The sequence below is a fragment of the Artemia sp. Qi Xiang Cuo genome, chromosome 11 (genome assembly GCF_049724085.1).
Source record: "Artemia sp. Qi Xiang Cuo chromosome 11, ASM4972408v1, whole genome shotgun sequence".
NCBI lineage: Eukaryota > Metazoa > Arthropoda > Branchiopoda > Anostraca > Artemiidae > Artemia > Artemia sp. Qi Xiang Cuo.
Genome location: NC_142804.1, coordinates 37,813,529 through 37,835,979, shown reverse-complemented (window position 1 = coordinate 37,835,979; position 22,451 = coordinate 37,813,529). Strand labels below are relative to the sequence as shown.

At 34.9% G+C, this 22,451-nt stretch overlaps 1 protein-coding gene across 1 annotated transcript in view; it reads right to left on the bottom strand.

Annotated features, from left to right (window-relative positions):
* Window positions 1-511: 511 nt before the first annotated feature.
* Window positions 512-22,451, bottom strand: part of LOC148946947 (uncharacterized) — a 305,387-nt gene continuing 283,447 nt past the window's right edge. Inside the window, exons 20-23 of the mRNA XM_089096755.1 lie at window positions 9,682-10,045; window positions 8,978-9,123; window positions 7,343-7,469; window positions 512-1,000 (exon numbers count right to left, since the gene is read on the bottom strand). Coding sequence (XP_088952881.1) covers window positions 589-1,000; window positions 7,343-7,469; window positions 8,978-9,123; window positions 9,682-10,045 — 1,049 coding nt within the window. The 3' untranslated portion in view covers window positions 512-588. The remainder of the gene's footprint in view (window positions 1,001-7,342; window positions 7,470-8,977; window positions 9,124-9,681; window positions 10,046-22,451) is intronic.

The window sequence follows — 22,451 nt, the reverse complement described above, 5'->3', positions numbered from 1 at the left end:
GATGACAGATAACCAAAGATCGTTTTTGTCAACCAACCATCTTAGGCCCAACAAAACCCGGTCGTCACTAAATGGGGTTGAGGAAATCGTAAGAAAAGATTTAAGAGAAATTGGAACTTCTTGGGACGGTTTAGAGAGGGATCCTTTGAATAGATTGGGATATAGGAGGAGAGTACGTAGCTGTGGTGGCCTCAGGTGGCTTGGCGCAGCACTGAGTTTATAGCAGTAGTAGAAGCAGTAGCTGTATGTTACTTTATCATGAAAGCAATGATACTTATAAGGGAGTTACGGAATTTGAAGCTGACAGACTATTGAATCGTAAGTTTGAGACGATTTTACCCTCAAGTTAGAAGTGAATCAAACTTGAACATCTATTGCAAGCACAGTAGCGTTCTCTGTTTTATTGTATATATTCGGCATTATACACAATCAAATTTATATTAGCGCTCAAAGCATATTGTGAGCAATACTTTCGACAATGAAGTCATGAGAAATACACAGAAAAAGAATATAAACATGAAAATATTATATATTAATATATGTATCCAAAAAGAAGATTGGTATCAAACAATTTAAAGGACTTCACATTTAAAACTCATATTGTGAGACAAAAATGTATATTCTTGCAACAGCGACACCTGCTAAAGCCCCATTGTGATACATATCCATTGACAAATGTAGTTCTATATCTTGTGGACCTTCAACTGCTTTAGCCAAAGACAATATACACTGATTAAAACCAACACGCCTGACGGTGAAATATTCTTCCGCTGCTTGTTCCACACCCTTAGGTGCTCTGGTATCGATGAATTTCAAATCAAACTTTACGCTTGATGTTGGCCACACTGGTCCACGCATGGTGAAGATATCAAGTTGTCCCGTGGATCGAGGAATGTGGATTCGTGAAGTAAAGGTTAGGTAGTTATAGCTGAAGCTGATTGGTCGGCGTAAGCATTCATTATCACTTGACAAGCATTCTACCGATGTTCGTTTACAACGGCTAGAATAAAAGTTAGCATTAATCCCTTGATCTCCAAAACAGAACACATTTAAGAAGCAACATTTTTTTTTCCTTTTGCTAAAAATTGTCTTATTCCCCGTTAAAAATAAAAAGTTCCTAAAGCTTTGAAATTAAAAATTGAATAAATACAGCCATCAACATTGAATTGCCATTCTTTGATTTTTAGCTTCGGCAATCAGTAAGTTTGAAGTGGTTAAAAGAAAGTAATTTTACTGAAACATAAAGCAGAGGGGGAGTGCTTATTCCACGAGCGAAATTGTTTTAATTTCTTTGGAAAAGTATTTCCAAAGCTATTCAGCAATTGGAAAATCAGAGGTTGCTCATGTCTATCTGTAATGCTATCTGTAATGTATTTATTATTAATTTAAATTGGATTTGAAAAGAAATTGCATGTTTATATTCGTCCACTTTTTTCATAGCCTACATTTCCTAAAATATTATTATGGAATAGTATAATTTAGCTACTAATTTTATCTTGTTTCCTCAGTCATAGATTTCATTTTCCATCGGTATGAGCATCTCTTTTTTGAAAGAAGCTTTAAGCGATCTTACTAAAATTTAGCCTTGGGAAAAAAGTGTTTTTTTTTCATCAAAAAGAGAAAAATAACTTGCTCATCTCAGGACCAAAAGCCAAACAAAGTCGGAAAAGCAGCATTCCAATCAGAATGCTTTAGGAAAGTAAAACAAGAATATGGATGGACCATATTATATCAGTGCATATAAGGTGGTAGTCAAATTATTATTCATTTCTGGATCCAAAAGAATTCATCAAATGAATTAGTGATTCGAAGGACCCCTACGGAAAAAGTGCGAAATTTGGGTTTCAAAATACATTTTAAGAGGCTTCAAGCCTCACCCCACACACCGAACTTTCATAAAAACTTATGAATTTCCCTTATTTATCCCTGGGAGAGGGAGAAGTGGTGGTTCGTTCCTTCACAAATATGACAATTTTTCTATGCAAACATGGATGAACTGTCATGCGATCTACATTACTTATTGATTCTTCTGAGCGTCAAAACTAGAGAATAATAATCATACCGGTCACTCTAATCTTTACCAGGTAACATTATTCTATCTGCATTACTTTATTGATTTCTTTTTGAGCACCGAAACAAGCAATCCGCCCTATTCAAATAGTCTGGGTCAGACTTTAAACTGAGTCATTTTTTTTATCTTTTATTGTATTTTTAAATATTATCGTTTTTGCATAGCAGACCATATTATACCGACAATTTTTTGTAATAGAACATTATTTTCGCTAATCCAAATTTGAAAATTGAATATCAAATATGTGTAGGTTGAGCCAAGGAAACAATTTCTGTGAAATGAAACCAAGGAGGGACAATTTCGGCACAATTGGATCCAAGTTTATCAAACAGTTCGTGGTAACGAACTGTAAGTAAGGAGCGACCCGGCTCAATAGTAACCGAAACTCTATAAACCGGAATTTTCATACCCATGGATACATCAATAGAATCCGATTTTTATGTTGATTTCAAATATATAAGTTTCAATAAGTGTAGTTTTACCCATCAAAAGTAACGTGCCTTAGAAAATTTGCCTTATTTTCGAAAAAAGGTGGAAACACACCAAAAAAGTCATAGAACTTTAATAAAAATCACACCATCGGATTCACCGTATCCAAAACCCCACTGCGGAAGTTTCAAGCTCCTATCTGCAAAAATGTGGAATTTTGTATTTTTTGTCAGAAGAAAGATTTTTTTTTTTCTCCAGGGGTGATCGTATCGATGCATTAGTCTTAGAATATTGTAAGAGGGCTCATTTGAACAGAAATTAAAAGTTCTAGCGCCCTTTTTAAGTGACCAAAAAAATTGGAGGGCAACTTGGCCCCCTCCCACGCTGATTTTTTTCCCAAAGTCACCCAATCAAAATTATGAGATAGCCATTTTGTTCAGCATAGTCGAAAACCTAATAAATATGTCTTTGAGGATGACTTAATTGCCCAGAGTTCCCGGCGGAATGGCTGGAAGTTATGAACATTGCCATTGTTAACATACAACATTAGTTAACGGGAATTATAAAGACGTTTCAGGAGGGATTTTTTTCTGATGGAGGGGTGTTAGAGGAGGAGATTATGGGGAAGGATCCTTCCATGGAGGATATTTCCTTGGGGGAAGGGAATTTTCTATAAAGAGGGCGTCGGAATTCACAGCATTATTTAAAAACCGATCAGAAATTAAATAAAAAAAACTAGTTTTTTCAACTGAAAGTAAGGAGCAACATTAAAACTTAAAAAAAACAGAAATTATTACGTATATGAGGGGGTTCGCCCCCTAGTCAATACCTCGCCCTTTTCGCTAAAGTTTTTTTTAAGTACTTTCAAAAGAGCTATCTATTCTAATTAACCGGCCTTTGTGATTCAGGGGCTTGTGATTCGAACAAAATTCAAACTTAGCGCAAAGAGCAAGGTATCGACTAGGGGGAAAAATCCCTAATATACTTAATAAAACACACGAATATAGAAGATCGTTACGTAAGTTAATTTGTAAGTTACGTCAGAACAAAATTTTGAGAAAGCCATTTAGCCGAAAAAATAAAATTAATCTGCAAATTTCGTTTCAATTATTCATGCACGGTGATCCAAAATCATAGCTGCATTAAGTCAAAAACGTTCAGAAACTAAATAAAAAAAAAGTTTTTTAACTGAAAGTAAGGAGCGACATTAAAACTTAAAACGAACAGAAATTATTCCGTATATAAAATGGGCTGTCCCCTCCTCAATACCTCACTCATTATGCTAAAATTTGAATCTGTCACACAACTTTATTTTTTAAAACAATAAAAAACTTTAGCGTAAAGAGCGAGATATTGAGGAGGGGACAGCCCCTTTCATATACGGAATAATTTCTGTTCGTTTTAAGTTTTAATGTCGCTCCTTACTTTCAGTTAAAAAAACTTGTTTTTTTTATTTTATTTTATTTTTCCTGCTTGTTTTTTTTCCTGCTTTCGACATTTTGCCGCAAGTTTTGTTTTCCTTAGGCAAAATGTTAGCATTCTATTTTTTATTTTTAGTTAAGAATATTGGGAAAAAAAACTAGTGAAACATTTTTATTGGATATTTGACGAGGGATTTAGTGTCGGAAGATTAGTCACAATATGAAGACGAAAAAATGCGATGCTAAGTTGTAATTTTAAATTTTATTTTATAAGTGAAGATTTTAATTTTTTTCAGTCTAGCAAGGCAAACAAATTGAGAAACTGCGTTCATGTAAGGCAGAAGGAATCTAATCTTCTAAGGCAGTGGTTCTCAAACTGTGGTATTCGTAACCCCTGGTGGGTACGCAAAATTTGTAGGGGGTACGTAGCCGGCCAACAGAAAAATACACCACTTTAACTCTAGGACTGCCAATTTTATTTAAATTTTAGCTCGAGTTTACTTAGTAGCGGTAACTGAGAAGGAGTACCTAAAATGTTCTGTGGGTAAACAGGGGTACAGTTTCTAAATAAGTTTGAAAACCACTGTTCTAAGGTATATACATCTTACGTCGTACTTCGTTCTAGAATCGAAACAAATAAATTAAGATTTACCAAAGACCGTCTATAAAGCTCTTAAAAAATGGAAAGAGAAAAGATTTTTTAAGTGAATAAAATTAAATTATGTAGGCTTAATTTTAATGGATAGATTTTTAAAATTCAGAAAAGTCGATCAAATGCGTGGTAGACTTGGTTTTCAAATATATACTTCCTGAAACCAAAGCTGCTTGTGATTTAACTCTTTGTTTGTATATTGTGTATTACTAATAATTTTGACTATCAACGCTCCTTGAATTATTGCGCAGGAAATGAAATGAATTTCTTAGCTACATAGGCTATATTTTTCAGACTATTGCTTTTTCATGATTATATTCCTTTTTGAAGGGCTGGTACATAGGCTATATATATATATATATATATATATATATATATATATATATATATATATATATATATATATATATATATATATATATATATATATATATATATATATATATATATATATATATATGATTATTATATGCTACATATATATGATACATATATGATTATTCTGTAAAATATCTTCTTCTTGTATTGGCTTGTCCTTCAATTGGTTTTAGTGGCTAAATAGAATACAAACATTGAAATATATGCATAGGTCATACATGGGTCAAGTATATATTCTGTTAGCTTTCCGCAAGCAACCGGAAGCAAGACATAAACAAATCGTTTTGAATTAGGTTAAACAAACACAAAGCTCATGCAAACATACAGTTTCTGAAAGATAGCCACATTCTGCCAGTTCTTTAAAACAAAATTTAAAATAAAAATTGTAATCATTAAGTTTAAAGGGTGACACATCCCTTTTTGCTTCTTGATTTTCGGATTTGTTTCGGTAAAGGAGAAAAGAAATACAGAAAATGTCATACATAGGCCCAAGGTTTTTTGTTTTGTCTTCGAGTCATCTAAGAGAAAATACAGATCTCTTAGCAACAAAAGATAATCAGTCACTTGTGTTTCTTGTCTCTAAACGGACAGTTTAAGAAAAACTGTTCCTTCTACAAAATTAATATTTACACGCTATTTGCCATAGACTACCGGCTGATTGACCTTATTTCAAACAGTAGGCTGTACGAAAAATGCGGTTCAATCCTGCTTTCTAAGGCTATAATGAAAGAAAGGTTGAGATGGCTAGGGCAAGTTGTGCTGATGAAGGATGACAGATTGCCGAAGGTTGTCCTTTTCGATCAACTGTATGGGGATAAACAGAAAACAGGTCGTCCGCGGTTGGGGTGGGAGGATGTCATAAAGAAAGATTTAAAGAAAATGGGAATTTCCTGTGAAGGTGTAAAGAGGGAAGCTTTAAATAGATTGGAGGACAGGAGGAACGTGCGTAGCTGTGTTGGCCTCAGACGGCTTGGTGTTGCGGTGAGTTGTTAGTAGTAGTAGTAGTAGTAGTAATTTACAAATCAGAGATTTATGTTTTCATTTTTTTTCAAAACAGTCTTTTAACCTGTATTTTTAAGATCATTTTCGGAAAAATATTCCAAGAAGGACTATTCAAAGTGGATGAGCCCCCTCCCCCTCGATGCAGCCCTGTCTATTACTCAGCCAATAGCATTGACCTGAAGGATTTGTCAACATTTCAAGATTTATAATGAATAAATCGAAAGATAGTGCGTTTTTTCTGGATTATTCAGTAGGTAAGGACAGGACATGATCTAAGTCGTCTTATTTTTGTGTCTAAAGGGTATCTAAAAGAAGGCTAAAACATTTTCATATAGTGTTTTGGCAATTAAAAAAAGAAAATCCTTCCCCTTATTGTCTAAATAGTAACTTGCCCAACCTAAAAAGTGACTCTCGCCTTTCTATTATTTTAAACTAGAGCTAAGATAAGGTTTTTAATCTTTTTATAACTTTTTTGTCGAGTAAATCAAATAAAAAAAGAATTTACAATAGCTACATATGTAGCCTAAAAATACAGCATAAAATTAGCATATATTAAATGGAACTATAATAGGGCAGTCTTTGAGCCCGGGGTACTGACACACTTATGTTGTGCTCCAATCGTTGCAAGATTTTCTCCATCTCATCAAGCCTGCTCACATTCTCCTCATTTTTAATAAAATATGATTCACACCTTTTGACTTTGAGCGCAACAATATGATGACTAGGTCTACTTAGGAAACAAGTCTATAATGCAGAGAATTCCCTAAAATAGATTTAAAACAATATTTAATTTTACGAGTTCCAAATTAACATTTATACGCTACATCGTGTAAAATATTGTTATTAAAGGAATGAGGTCCGGGCAACAACCCTGGTTGTAACCGCTTGAGCCCAAAAAGAGTCGGCTGATGAAAATCAAAAGGTATATTATTAGACGACATAAATTTAAAGGAAAACAGAAAGACCCAAAAGGGTCTCATATTTATGATTTTTATTAGCAACAAGTTATTTTGGAAAATAAGGCTTTATATGCCCTAAAGACATGTTAAAACATATGTCGATATGGAAAACTACCATTCTAAATTGTTTATGTTAGTAGTACAAAAGATATAACAAATTAAAAACAAAAAAATCAGAACATCTCGAGAGCCAAGAAGATACAGATGAAAGGATTGAACAGACTGAGCAAGTATACAGAGCATAAGGGATTGAGTTACGAGTATTAAGCTCACTTTATCAAAAAATGTGACACACCGCCATTTAAATTACCAAAGCTGGAGTACGATGGATGTTCGTCTATTAAATCAATACTGAAATAATTGTCCAAACAAAAAGTATGCATTAAATGTTAAATTCAACAAAAATATTTAGAAAAGACCAAAAACTTACTTTTTATGATCAGGATCGCGAATATAATTGGAAGGACAAGTAATGGAATTACATCTATAACTTCCTCTAGTATTTAAGCAGGTTTCTTCAGGTTGACAAACATTTCCTTGGGCACATTCATCAATATCTAGTAAATATAAAAATATTACGAATCTAGACAGTAAATTGAAACCATTAAAATTTAACCCTAAACCCAAGCAACGGAAAATAATAAAAAAAAGGTGCTTTGAATGAAAAATATACAGAACATCTTCGGCCTCTTTTAACTTTATTAAACTTATTATCACAAAGACAATTCAACACTCTGAAAAGGCTACAAAAGCCTGCATTGAATTTAATTTATTAAATATAATATTAATTTACTTGTTCATTTGGTTAAAAAACAACTAGAAAAACCTGTCTGTGCCAAATTTGATGCAGAAGTCATCTTGATAACTGTAAGAACTAGATTATCCTTTTTTCATAGTTTCTATCTCTTAAGGTAGTTTTCAAAATTCTAGTTTCTTACGGGTTTTCTAATATCTAAATAACTATATCCAGTTTAATGGTTTTATAAGCATAAAAAAAAATCAGTGAATACTGTAGCATTGGCTTAATAAAAAACAATGTGTACTCCACGTATTGTTTTAGTTTTTCTAATAAGTTATTACAGAAAAGATGACCGTAGAAACATACAATAAATTTGCATGATCGACAACTGAAAGTTCTAGCGTGCTAATAAAGGATGAAAACTAATCGGAGATGTGCCTATCCCCCTACCATTATTTTTTGGCTCTATGTTAGAACCCATAATCTCAGATAATAATGTCATCAAAATTATCACAAGGTCAAAAAACGTGCCCGCAAGGGGGTCCTTTTCTAACACGAGCATAAATATGCAATATGCTACCAAATATATGCCAGCCTTCCTATACTCTTACCTAGGGTATTTTTTCAAGTGATGCTCGATTAAGATAGTTTAGCTAAATGTTAATAAAAGGTATTTTTGTCTGTGATGGTATATGTTCTTGTTCTGTCAACTCTCAGGTCGAGTTATATTCAATTATTTTGTTTTCTTTGTCTTTTAATTGAGTGATCTACACTGCACTTTCAATGTGAAAGAATAAAGAATGATACTATCTACTGTATTATACAACACTACACTATAGAACCATACCATGCTAAGCTATTCTATTCTATAGTAAACTACAGAACTATACAACAGTGTACTATCAATATCAAAGAATAACAAAAATTTATCTTCGACTGATATGCTTTTGCTGTACACAAAGTAAGCATGAATATCTAATTTAGAATATAGACTATTACTTTCAAAATCCTAGAATGGGGCACAAGCAACAGCAAGTCAAATTGATAAAATTTATCAGAAGGTAGTATGATAGGCTCAATATAAGTTTCATTTCGACTCTAGGTCTAAAAAATTATTAAATGTGTCAAAATATGATGCAGTATTCTGAAACTTAAACCACACACTAAGGCTAGTATTTAGTTTGATCTTAGTACACCTATACGCCTTAAGATTAAAATGGATCGAAGTTCATTTAAGAGATTTGGGACATTAATTTAAAGTATTTTTCAATATAAACAGTACACAAGAAAAGTACCATTAATAATGACTCAGGTTTAAAAACATACCAAGACAGGTTCTTCCATCGGGTGCTAGCTTATAGCCGGTTGGGCACGTGCATTTATAGCTACCCAACTCATTGACACACTGGCCAACGCAGAGATTTCTACCTCTTTCTCGATACTGCTCACATTCATCCACGTCATAACACGCCCTATAAAAATATTAATGCAGATGAGTAGTGCACTTAAGAGTATTAATTCATATGAGTAGATTAATAACGAATAGGGCTGTTAGTTGAAATTTAACTTTGCTAAATAGATTAATAGAATCTAAAAAAAAATCTTAAATAGAATTTTAATTTGATTATCATTCTTTTCAGATACAAAGCGACTAATTAGACACGATAGAAGAAGGTGTTGAATTATAATTGTGAAGAATACTTGTTCAAAACAACTCACAATAATCAGGACTTGGTATGGTAGAGTAGTTTTCCGGGAAAGAAGATTAAGGATAGAAAGTCAATTTATATTCCGAGAATCTGATTTGGGCTGAAGACTTATAGTTGAAAGTCTAATTAATTTGGGACAATCTGTAACATGATTTCTCAAGAAGAAAGTCTCTTTTAGGAAACTCAGTGCTTATGTTTTACTACTTGAATTGAAAATGGCCTTTTTAATCTTATCACTTAGCTTTAATGCCTAATATTGAAAATTTAGATAGGAAGTTTAGCTATTTATAGAACGTTTGACAGTTTGAGATAGATACGAACCTATTATCTGGGGCCAAAGTATATCCTTGCTCACACAAACACTTAAATGATCCCCAACTATTTACACATCTATGCTGACACAACCTTTCTGTTTCTGCACATTCATCAATATCAATGCATTGATTCTCTGATTTCTTGCGGAATCCTTCGCGACATTCACATCGGTATGATCCAGGAGTATTCAAACAGGTTGAAGTGGAAGTGTCACAAACCCGATCTCGACATTCGTCAGTGTCTTCACATTCTTTTGTTATTGGATTAAGTGAAAAACCACTCATGCAGCCACATGTGTAACCGCCAGCCCTGTTGTGGCAAGCCTGCCCAGATCGACAGTCATGGTGTCCCGTAATACACTCATCTACATCTGAAATTTGAAATGTTACGATTACAAAAGTTATGTTACAGTCAAGAAAAAAGCACCTAAGGATTATGCTATGTAGGAAATGGACTCAGCTACATGAAAGGAGGTTTGCGTTAAGCAATATATCTTTGTAGAGAGCATGGGCGTAGGCAGCATATTGTCTAGGGGGGGGGGCAGTCGATAGTGTGATGGAGTTTAAAACTGCTTTTTCCAAACCATCTGCTTTTTCAGCCATATATAATGTAAATTTGAAGGTCTAGGGGGCAGCTGCCCCCCCCCTTCCCCCCTCCCTACGCCCATGGTAGAGAGCTTATATACTGAAGAATCTCACTTTCAAAGCAGTTTTCCAAATTTTTGCACTCTAGATCTTGACGCTGAGTTTCTCTCCCCACCAACTCTATTCTGTCTAGATGACTCACTATTTTGTATATGAGGCATAGCAATCCCCCTATGTCTATTCAAAACTCTCTGAGACCTGACAAATATTAATTAATTAATGATTAATGAACCAACACAAGTGAAATGATGGAATTCGGTCCCATTTAAATTATATCTTTAGGTGTATCTTATGTAACTCTCTTGAATGGTAATGGAGGGACCAGGAACAATTTACCTTCTCTAGCATGTGTAATTAGTTTTCACTGGGTTTAATTTGAGCAAGTTTCACTAATTTTTGAACGATATCACACGCGTCTCAGCTGCCCACTCTTTTGACACTGAATTGTATTGTGGATGAATGTTTCAAGAAATCGAGTAATGCATCTTATTATATATTAAATAAAAAAAAACAAGTTTTTTAAACTGAAAGGAAGGAGCGACATTAAAACTTAAAACGAACAGAAATTATTCCGTATATGAAGGGGGCTGTCCCCTCCGCAATGCCTCGCTCTTTACACTAAAGTTTTTTATTGTTTTAAAAAATAAAGTTTTGAGACAGACTCAAACTTTAGCGTAAATAGCGAGGCGTTGAGGAGGGGACATCCCCTTTCATTTACAGATTAATTTCTGTTCATTTTAAGTTTTAATGTAACTCCTTACTTTCAGTTTAAAAAACTTGTTTTTTTTTATTTAATTTCTGATCGTTTTTTAGTTAATGCAGCTTTGATTTTGACTCACAGTCATTGAATAATTAAACAAAATTGGCCTAAGAATGTTACTTTTCTTTTGCTAAATGGTTGTCTCTAAATTTGGTTCTGACGTAATTTACAAATTAACTTACGTAACGAACTTCTATATTCGTACATTTTTCTTCTGGCAAAAAAAACGTTGCAGATATAGTTGCAGATTTTTGCACATATGAGCTTGAAACCTTTGTAATAGGGTTTTGTGATACGCTGAATCTGACGGTGGGATTTTCATTAAAATTCTTTCACTTTAGGGGATGTTTCCTCCCTCTTTAAAAAATCAGGTAAATTCTCTCAGGCTCGTAGCCTTTGATGAATAATAATACACTTAATAAAATTTTTATATTTAGAATCAGCATTATAAGCCCATTCTTTTGATATATTTATTGACATCAAAATTCCGTTTTTAAAAGTTTCGATTACTATTGAGCCGTATCGCTTGTTTTTTTATTTTTCTTTTATTACGTATATGTTATTACGTATATGAGGGGGTTCTCCCCCTAGTCAATACCACGCTCTTTACGTTAAAAGTTAAAAAAAAATAAAATTCACAAACCCCTGAATCACAAATGCCGTTTGTTTAATTATAATAGATAGCTCTTTTGAAACTACTAAAAAAACTGTCGCGTAAAGAGCGAGGTATTGACTTTGGGGAGAACCCCCTCATATACGTAATAATTTCTGTTCATTTTAAGTTCTAATGTTGCTTCTTACTTTCAGTTGAAAAAACTTTTTTTTTATTTAATTTCTGATCGTTTTTTAAATAATGCTTGGAAATCCGGCGCCCCCTTCATAGAAATGTCCCTTACCCCAAACAAACATCCACCACGGAAAGATTCTCCCGAGTAACCCCCTCCTCCAGCCCCCCCCCCACCAGAAAAAAATCCAGTCTAAAAATATACGTAGGCTTCACAATAACCAAGACGGTATGCTAGTAATTGGCTACTGTCATTTCTAGAATGTCTTCCCCGAGGAACTGTGGGGGATGAAATCATTTTTAAAGATATGTTAATTGGATATTTAACTATGCTGAACAAAATGGCTATCTCAAAATTTTAATTGGGGGACTTTGAGAAAAAAATGAGCGTGGGAGGGGGCCTAGTTGCCCTCCATTTTTTTGAGGGCACGCATCGTGATCTTTCTTCGTGCAAAAAATGTAAATTTCCAACTTTTTGCAGATAGGAGCGTGAAACTTCTTTAATAGGGTTTTCTGATAAGCTGAAAGTAGAAAGGCCTCAGGAGGTCCGATCCCTCACCCCTGCTGCCATCTACAACTTTTTTGCACACCAAATAAGGGCATAGAGTCATTAGGGAGAACACGTGGTTAATGGGGTCAATGACCTAAATTGATTGCGTAATCAAAGTGTGTCAACAACAACAACATCGACCTTGACATTCGCTGAGAGCGTGCACTTACAACAACAACAACATCGACCTTGGAACACCTGTGCTGTCGACCTCAATTCACCTATCGTGAATCAATAATTCCCCTTAGAAACAACAAATTAATTCCCCTTTCTTGACAGATCAATCAACCAATGACATCATCTGTCAGACTTTAAAAATTTTCGCCTAGAAACGATTCTCCAGGAATAGATCCAAATCATTAATGTCATTGCCTCGGAAACAACTCTTTTGATCGAACTCCAAAGGATATTAATAGCCAAAGGCCATGGAAACAATTCTCCAAGAAACATCTTAGCGATGAATTGTTTTAGCGCGGGAATCAGGTTTCTTATTAATTTGAAATGCATTAGCGCAGAGATGCCAAAAACAAAAGGAACACGCTGAAATTACGTTTAGGGATTATTTGGGCGAAACTGTTTTAGACAGGTTATGGAACTATTTCGGCGAAACAGTTAGAGACATTTTAAAAGATGATTTTTGAAGAGATTTTAGAAGAGAATTTAATGGTGAAACTCTGTGGTCGTTATAATACACAAGTTTCATTTGAACAGTGTTGTGAGGTCCTCTAACCCAACCCCAAAGGGTTCCAATCCTCCTACCCCAACCCCAAAGGGTTCCGATCCCCCACCCCAACCCCGAAGGAAGCCCCCGATCCCCAAAGAACCCCCAAGCTCCCAAAGAGCCCCAGCCCCCCAAACGCCCTCCTCAGACCCTCAAAGGCCCTCCTCTGGTCCTCAAAGGGTCCCCGGACCCCCAAAGGGCACCCCGGACCCCAGAGGCCCTCCCCCCGGTCCTCAAAGGGCCCCCGGACCCCCAAAGGGCACCCAGGACCCCAGAGGCCCTCCCCCGGTCCTCAAAGGTCCCCCGGGTCCGAGAAGCGCCGCGGGCCAGGAATGCGCCGCGGGGGGATGCGCCGCAGGGTGAAGCGCCGTGGGTCAGGGGACGTGCCGCAGAGATACGCCGCAGGGGATCCACCGCAGGGATGCGCCGCCAGGATGCGCCGCAGGGATGCGCCGCAGGGATGTGCAGCAGGGGATCCGCCGCAGGAATGCGCCGCAGGGATGCGCCGCAGGGGATGCGCCGCAGGAATGCACCTCAGGAATGCGCCGCAGGAATGCGCCGCAGGAATGCGCCGCTTTTTTTTGTTAGAGTTCTAGTTTACTTTGCTTTTTATTTTATATGGAGAAATTAGAATTGAATTATGTTATTTGGTAAAATTCAGAAGAGAACTTGAATATTCACGATCAAAGTATAACTTTTCCTATCTTCAATGAAAAATTTGGAACAGAACTTTAAATTTTTTCTTCTCTATGTGAAAAGTCGGAACTGAATTTAAGAAAATTTTGAATTAAAGTGAAACTTTTCATCTTCATGGAAAATAATCACAATCATAGTATAACTTTTCCTATCTTCTACGGAAAAATTTAGAACTGAACTTTAAATTTTTTCATCTCTTTGAGAAAGGTCGGAATTGAATTTAAGAAAATTTAGAATTAAAGTGAAACTTTTTATCTTTAAGGAAAATAATCTGTGGAAGCTTTTTATTTTCTCTGGAGAAATTAGAATTGAATTATGTTCTTTGGTAAAATTCAGAAGAGAACTTGAACTTTTCTATCTTCTATGAAAAATTTGGAACAGTATTTTAAATTTTTTCTTCTCTTTGAGAAAAATCTGAATTGAAGTGTAAAATTTTATATTATTTTAGGAAAATAGAATTGATCAATAACTTGTTTCATTTTCATTGAGAAAATTCAGAATCGAAGTTGAACTTTTCTTTTTCCGGGAAAATATTTGGAACAGAACTTTAAATTTTTTCATCTCTTTGAGAAAGGACGGAATTGAATTTAAGAAAATTTAGAATTAAAGTGAAACTTTTTATCTTCATGGAAAATAATCAGAATCATAGTATAACTTTTACTATCTTCTACGGAAAAATTTAGAAGTGAACTTGAAATTTTTCATGTCTTTGTGAACTTAAAACTTAAGTGGAAGCTTTTTATTTTCTCTGGAGAAATTAGAATTGAATTATGTTCTTTGGTAAAATTCAGAAGAGAACTTGAACTTTTCTATCTTCTATGAAAAATTTAGAACAGTATTTTAAATTCTTTAATCTGTTTGAGAAAAATCTGAATTGAAGTGGAAATTTTTATATTATTTTAGGAAAATAGAATTGATATGGGTACACACACAAAAACTCACACACACACACACAAAAGCTTACACACACACACAAAAAAACTTACACACACAAAAAAACTAACACACACACAAAAACACACACACACACAAAAACTAACACGCACACACAAACTTACACACACAAAAAAACTTACACACACACAAAAACTTACAAACACACACAAAAACTAACACAAACACAAAAAAAATCACACACACAAAAAAACAAACACACACACAAAAACTTACACACACACACACACACAAAAACTTACACATGCACACGAAAACTTACATGCACACAAACTTACACACACACACACACAAACTTACACAAACAAAAAAATTTACAACCAAAAAAAAAACCAAAGAACAAAAAAATAAAAATACACACACAAAAAAAAACTTACACACACACAAATTATTACACACACAAAAAATTACACACACACATAAAAATACACATGCACACAAAAAATTACACACACTCACACAAAAACTTATACACACACACAAAAACTTACACACAAACAAAAACTGACACACACACACAAAAACTTACACACACACAAAAACTTACACACACACAAAAACTTACACACACACACAAAATTACACACACACAAAAACATATACACACAAAAACTTAAACACACACAAAAAATTACAGACACACAAAAACTTACACACACACAAAAAACTTAAACACACCCACAAACTTACACACACACACAAAAAATAACACACACACAAAAAATTAAAAACACAAAAAAAATTACACACACAAAAAAACTTACACAAAAAAAAAAACTTAAACACACAAAAAAACTAAGACACACACAAAAAAAAAAACAAAAAAAAAAATAAAAAACAAAAAAAAAAAAAATACACACACAAAAAAACTTACACACACAAAAAAACATAAACACACATAAAATCACACACACACAAAAAGACAAACACACACACACACAAACACATAAACATTTACACACAAACACACAAACTAACACACACACTAAAACATACACACACACGCAAAAACTTACACACACAAACAATAAAACACACCCACACACACACAAACATATACATACAATTACACACACACACACACACACAAAAAACTTACAAATACAAAAACTTACACACACACACAAACACACACAAACTAACACACACACACAAAAAACTAACACCCACACACAAAAGCTTAGAAACACAAAAAATTACACGCACACACAAAAACTTACACCCACACGCAAAAACTTACATGCACACAAAAACTTACATTCATGCAAAAACATACACACACACACAAGAACTTACACACACTCACAAAAACTTACACACACACAAAAAATCAAACACGCACACAAAAACAAACAAAAACACAAACAGACACACACAAACAAACTAACACTTGCACATGAAAACTAACATGCACACAAAAAATTACACACACACACACACACACACAAAAACTTACACACACACACACGTCAAAACATACACACACAAAAGCTTAGACACACAAAAACTAACACACACACACACACAAAAAAAACTTACACCCACACGCAAAAACTAACAAGCACACAAAAACTTACATGTACACAAAAACTAACACACACACTAAAACTTACACAAACTCACAAAAAATTACACACACACACAAAAACAGAAATACATACACGAAAAATAACGCACACACACACACAAACACACACACAAAAAAAACTTACACATCCACACTAAAACTTACAAGCACATAAGAACTTACATGCACACAAAAACTTACACACACTCACAAAATCTTACACTCACACACAAAAACTTACACACACACACACTAAAACTTACACACACACACTAAAACTTACACATACACACACAAACACTTACACACACACATGAAAACTTACACACACACACTAAAACTTACACACACACGCAAAAACTTACACACACACACAAAAACTTACACACACACACACACACACACAAAAACTTACACATGCACACGAAAACTTACATGCACACAAAAACTTACATGCACACAAAAACTTACACACACACACACACACAAACAAAACTACACACTCACACACACACACGAAAAATTACAAACACCCGCCTAATAATATATACTAAAACACACTTACACACACACACACACAAAAACATAAAAATGCGCCCTATAAAAAACAAGAACACACACAATAACAAGCAACCACAAAATTACACACACACACACACACACACACACACGAAAACTCACACACACACGCCACAACATACACACACACAAAAACTAAAACACACACACACACACACACACTACACACACACACACACACACACATACACACACACACAAACACACACACACACACACACACACAAACTTACACATGAACACAACAAAAACTCACACACACACGCACAAAAACTTACAAACACACAGACACACAAAAAAAATACACACACACACACGAAAACTTATACACACACGCAAAAACTTACACACACAAAAACTTACACAAACACATACACAAACTTACACACACACACAAAAAAAACTAACACACAGACACAAACACACACAAACTTACAAACACACACAAAAACTTACACCCACGCACAAAAGCTTAGACACACAAAAACTTCCATACACACACAAAAACTTACACCCACACTCAAAAACTTACAAGCACACAAAAACTTACACACACACAAAAACTTACACAAACACACACAAAACTTACACACACGAACAAAAAATTACATACACACAAAAAAAAAATTAAAAAAACACAATAAATTACACACACACACACACACACAAAAAAACTTACACATTCACACGAAAAATTACATTAACACAAAAACTAAAAAAAACACACGCAAAATAACAAAAACAAACACAAACACGTCAAAACTTACACACACAAAATATTAGTCACACAAAAAATAACACACACACACACACACAAACTTACACCCGCACGCAAAAACATACACCCACACGCAAAAACTTACATGCACACAAAAACTTATATGTACACAAAAACTTACACACACACTAAAACTTACACACACGCACACAAACTAACACACAGACACAAAAACTTACACACACACACACGAAAAATAAATCACACACACAAACACACAAACAGACACACAAACACAAAACTTACACATGCACACGAAAACTTACATTCACATAAAAACTTAAATTAAAACAAAAAATTACACAATCGCACAAACTATTTCAAGCAATAAAAACAAAATAAAAACTCTAACGAAATATAAAACTAAAAATAGAAAAAATACACACACACACACAATAACTTTAACAATCAAACATGAGAAATTACAAATACACACGATAAAATAAACACACACGAAAAATCTTACACACACAAACAAACTTACACACACACACACACACACAAAACTTACACATGCACAAAAAAACTTACATGCACACAAAAACTTACATCCACACAAAAACTTACATACACACACACACACACAAACAAAAAACTCTCACAAACACACTCACACACACACGAAAACTAACAGACACACACCAAAACTTACACACACACAAAAACTTACACACACACACACACACAAAAACTTACACATGCACACGAAAACTTACATGCACACAAAAACTTACATGCACACAAAAACATACACACACACACACACAAACACAAAACTACTCTCACACACAAACACTAAAACTTACAAACACACTCCAAATAATACACACACACAATAAAATACACACACACACACACACACACACACACACAAAAACATAAACAAGAACACAACAAAAACTCACACACACACGCACACAAACATACAAACACACACACACACACACACACACAAAACATACAAAAACACACACTAAAACTCACACACACACGCCAAAACTTACACACACAAAAACTTACACACACACACACAAACATACACACAAACTTACACACACACACAAAAACTTACACACACACACAAATATACACAAACTTAAAAACACACACAAAAAATTACACCCACACACAAAAGCTTAGACACACAAAAACTTACACACACACACAAAAACTTACACACACACACACACACACACACACATATCGACAAACTCAAAATCTCACACACACACACATATCCACACACACACACACACACTCAAAAACACAATATCAAAAACACAGACAAACAAACACGAACACACAGACAGACACACACACAGACACAGTCAACTACACAGACCCACACACTCAGAGACACACACACACACATACACTTACACATACACACGAAAACTTAAATGCACACAAAAACTTACACACACACACACACAAGAAAACTTACACACACACACGTCAAAACTTACACACACAAAAGCTTAGACACACAAAAACTTACACACACACACACACAAAAACTTACACCCACACGCAAAAACTTACATGCACACAAAAACTAACATGCACACAAAAACTTACACACACACAAACTCACAAACACTCACAAAACCTTACACACACACACAAAAACAGACACACACACACACGAAAACTTACGCACACACACGAAAACTTACACACACACGCCAAAACTTACACACACACAAAAACTTACACACACTTACCATATCACAGTTACATTGTCTTAATTTTTCAAATTTGATTTTGAATTTCTGTCGTGAAATGCAAGAGTTGGAATATTTCAGTAGTGACTTGTTGTGCTTTACCTTCTCACAGTTACATTCTCTTGATTTTTCGAAGTTCATTTTGAATTTCTGTCATGAAATACAAGAGTTGGAAAATTGGGGTCTTAGTCCACCAGCACGAATGGTGGAAATCCACTAGCTCAGTATTGGGGTCCCAGTCCACCAGCCTGAACGGTGGAAATTCACTAGCTCAGAATTGGGGTCTTAGTCCACCAGCCTGAATGGTGGAAATCCACTAGCTCAATATTGGGGTCTCAGTCCACCAGTCTGAATGGTGGAAATTCACTGTTTAAGTTAGGTTAGGTTAACATATCATGAGTGCTCATGATAAGTTAACATAACCTTTTCCGGCGAGTATGGTTTGGTTAGACTAGTTTAAGTTAGGTTAGGTTAAGTTCGGTTAGGTTAGCCCTTGTACGCTTCACTTAGGTTAGCTTAGGTTAGGTGAGGGACAGGCAAAAAGTTCGGTGTTTTAGTAGGTTAGGTTAGGTTATATTAAGTTAGGTGCGTGTAATTTAGGTTAGGATAGTTTCGCAGACGTACGCGGGGTTCGGTAGGCTAACCTAGCCTAACCTAACCTAACCTAACCTAACTTAAACAGTGAATTTCCACCATTCAGACTAGTGGACTGAGACCCCAATACTGAGCTAGTGGATTTCCACCATTCAGGCTGGTGGACTAAGACCCCAATTCTGAGCTAGTGAATTTCCACCGTTCAGGCTGGTGGACTGGGACCCCAATACTGAGCTAGTGGAATTCCACCATTTGGGCTGGTGGACTAAGACCCCAATTTTCCAACTCTTGCATTTCATGACAGAAATTCAAAATGAACTTCGAAAAATCAAAAGAATGTAACTGTGAGAAGGTAAAGCACAACAAATCACTACTGAAATATTCCAACTCTTGCATTTCAAGACAGAAATTCAAAATGAAATTTGAAAAATTAAGACAATGTAACTGTGATATGGTAAGTGTGTAAGTTTTTGTGTGTGTGTAAGTTTTGGCGTGTGTTTGTGTAAGTTTTCGTGTGTGTGCGTAAGTTTTAGTGTGTGTGTGTGTAAGTTTTTTTGTGTGTGTGTTAGTTTGTGTGCGTGTGTGTTAGTTTTTGTGTGTGTAAGTTTTTGTGTGCATGTAAGTTTTTGTGTGCATGTAAGTTTTTGCGTGTGGGTGAAAGTTTTTGTGTGTGTGTGTAAGTTTTTCTGTGTCTTATATTTTGTGTTTGTAAGTTTTGTCGTGTATGTGTGTTAGTTTTCGTGTTTGTGTGTGTGTGTAAGTTTTTGTGTGAATGTAATTTTTAGTGTGCATGTGTAAGTGTATGTGTGTGTGTGTGTGTGTGTGTGTTTGTTTTTGTGTGTGTGTGTGTGTTTGTTTTTTTGTGTGTGTGTAAGTTTTTGTGTGTGTAAGTTTTTGTGTGAGGGTGTAAGTTTTTGTGTGTGTTTGTAAGTTTGTGTGTGTTTGTGTGTGTGTGTAAGTTTTTGTGTGTGTGTGTGTATGTTTGTGTGTATGTTTGTGTGTGTGTGTGTGTAAGTTTTTGTGTGCTTAATTTTTGGCGTGTGTGTGTGAGTTTTCGTGTGTGTGTGTGTGTAAGTTTTGTGTGTGTGTGTGTGTGTGTGTAAGTTTTTGTGAGTGTGTGTGTGAGTTTTGTTGTGTTCATGTGTTAGTTTGTGTGTGTGTGTGTGTAAGTTTTTGTTTATGTTTAAGTGTTTTTGTGGGTTTTTGTTTTGTCGTGTGTGTGTTAGTTTTCTTGTACGTGTGTTTTAGTTTTGTGTGTGTGTGTGTGTGTGTGTGTATTTTTTTGTGATAATTTAATTTTTTTTGTTAATTTAATTTTTATTGTGATTTTTTAATTTTGTTTGTGAGTTTTTGTTTGTTTGTTTGTTTGTGTGTTTGTAAGTTTTTGTTTGTGTGTTTTTTTTTTTGTGTGTGTGTGTGTGTGTGTGTGTGTTTTGTGTGTGTGTGTGTGTGTGTGTGTAAGTTTTTGTGTGCATGTAAGTTTTTGTGTGCATGTAAGTTTTTGTGTGCATGTGTAAGTTTGTGTGTGTGTGTGTGTGTGTAAGTTTTTGTGTGTGTGTAAGTTTTGGCGTGTGTGTGTATGTTTTAGTGTGTGTGTGTAAGTTTTCTTTTGTGTTTGTGTTTGTTTGTGTCTGTGTGTGTGTAAGTTTTCGTGTGTGTGTGTAAGTTTTCTTGTGTGTGTGTAAGTTTTTGTGTGTGAGTGTAAGATTTTGTGAGTGTGTTTAAGTTTTTGTGTGCATTTAAGTTTTTATGTGCATGTAAGTTTTCGTGTGCATTTGTTAGTTTTTTGTGTGTATGTGTTTGTGTGTGTGTGTGTGTTTGTGTTTGTGTGCTTAAGTTTTCGTGTGTGTGTGTGTAAGTTTTTGTGTGTGTGTGTAATTTTTTGTGCGTGTGTGTAAGTTTTTGTGTGTGGGTGTAAGTTTTTGTGTAAATGTAAGTTTTTGTGTGCATGTAAGCTTTTGCGTGTGGGTGTAAGTTTTTGCGTGTGGGTGTAAGTTTTTGTGTGTGTGTGTGTAATTTTTTGTGTGTCTAAGCTTTTGTGTGTGTAAGTTTTGACGTGTGTGTGTGTGTAAGTTTTAGTGTGTGTGTGTGTGTGTAAGTTTTTGTGTGCATGTAAGTTTTCATGTGGTTGTGTAAGTTTTTGTGTGTGTGTGTGTGTAATTTTTTTTGTTTGTGTCAGTTTTTGTGTGTGTGTGTAATTTTTTGTGAGTGTGTGTCAGTTTTTTGTTTGTGTGTGTTTGTTTTTGTGTACATGTAAGTTTTTGTGTGCTTGTAAGTTTTTGCGTGTGGGTGTAAGTTTTTGTGTGTGTGTGTCAGTTTTTGTGTGTCTAAGCTTTTGTTTGTGTGTGTATTTTGTTGTTTGTGTTTTTAAGTTTGTGTGTGTTTGTGTGTGTGTGTATTTATTGTTGTTTTGTTTTGGTAAGTT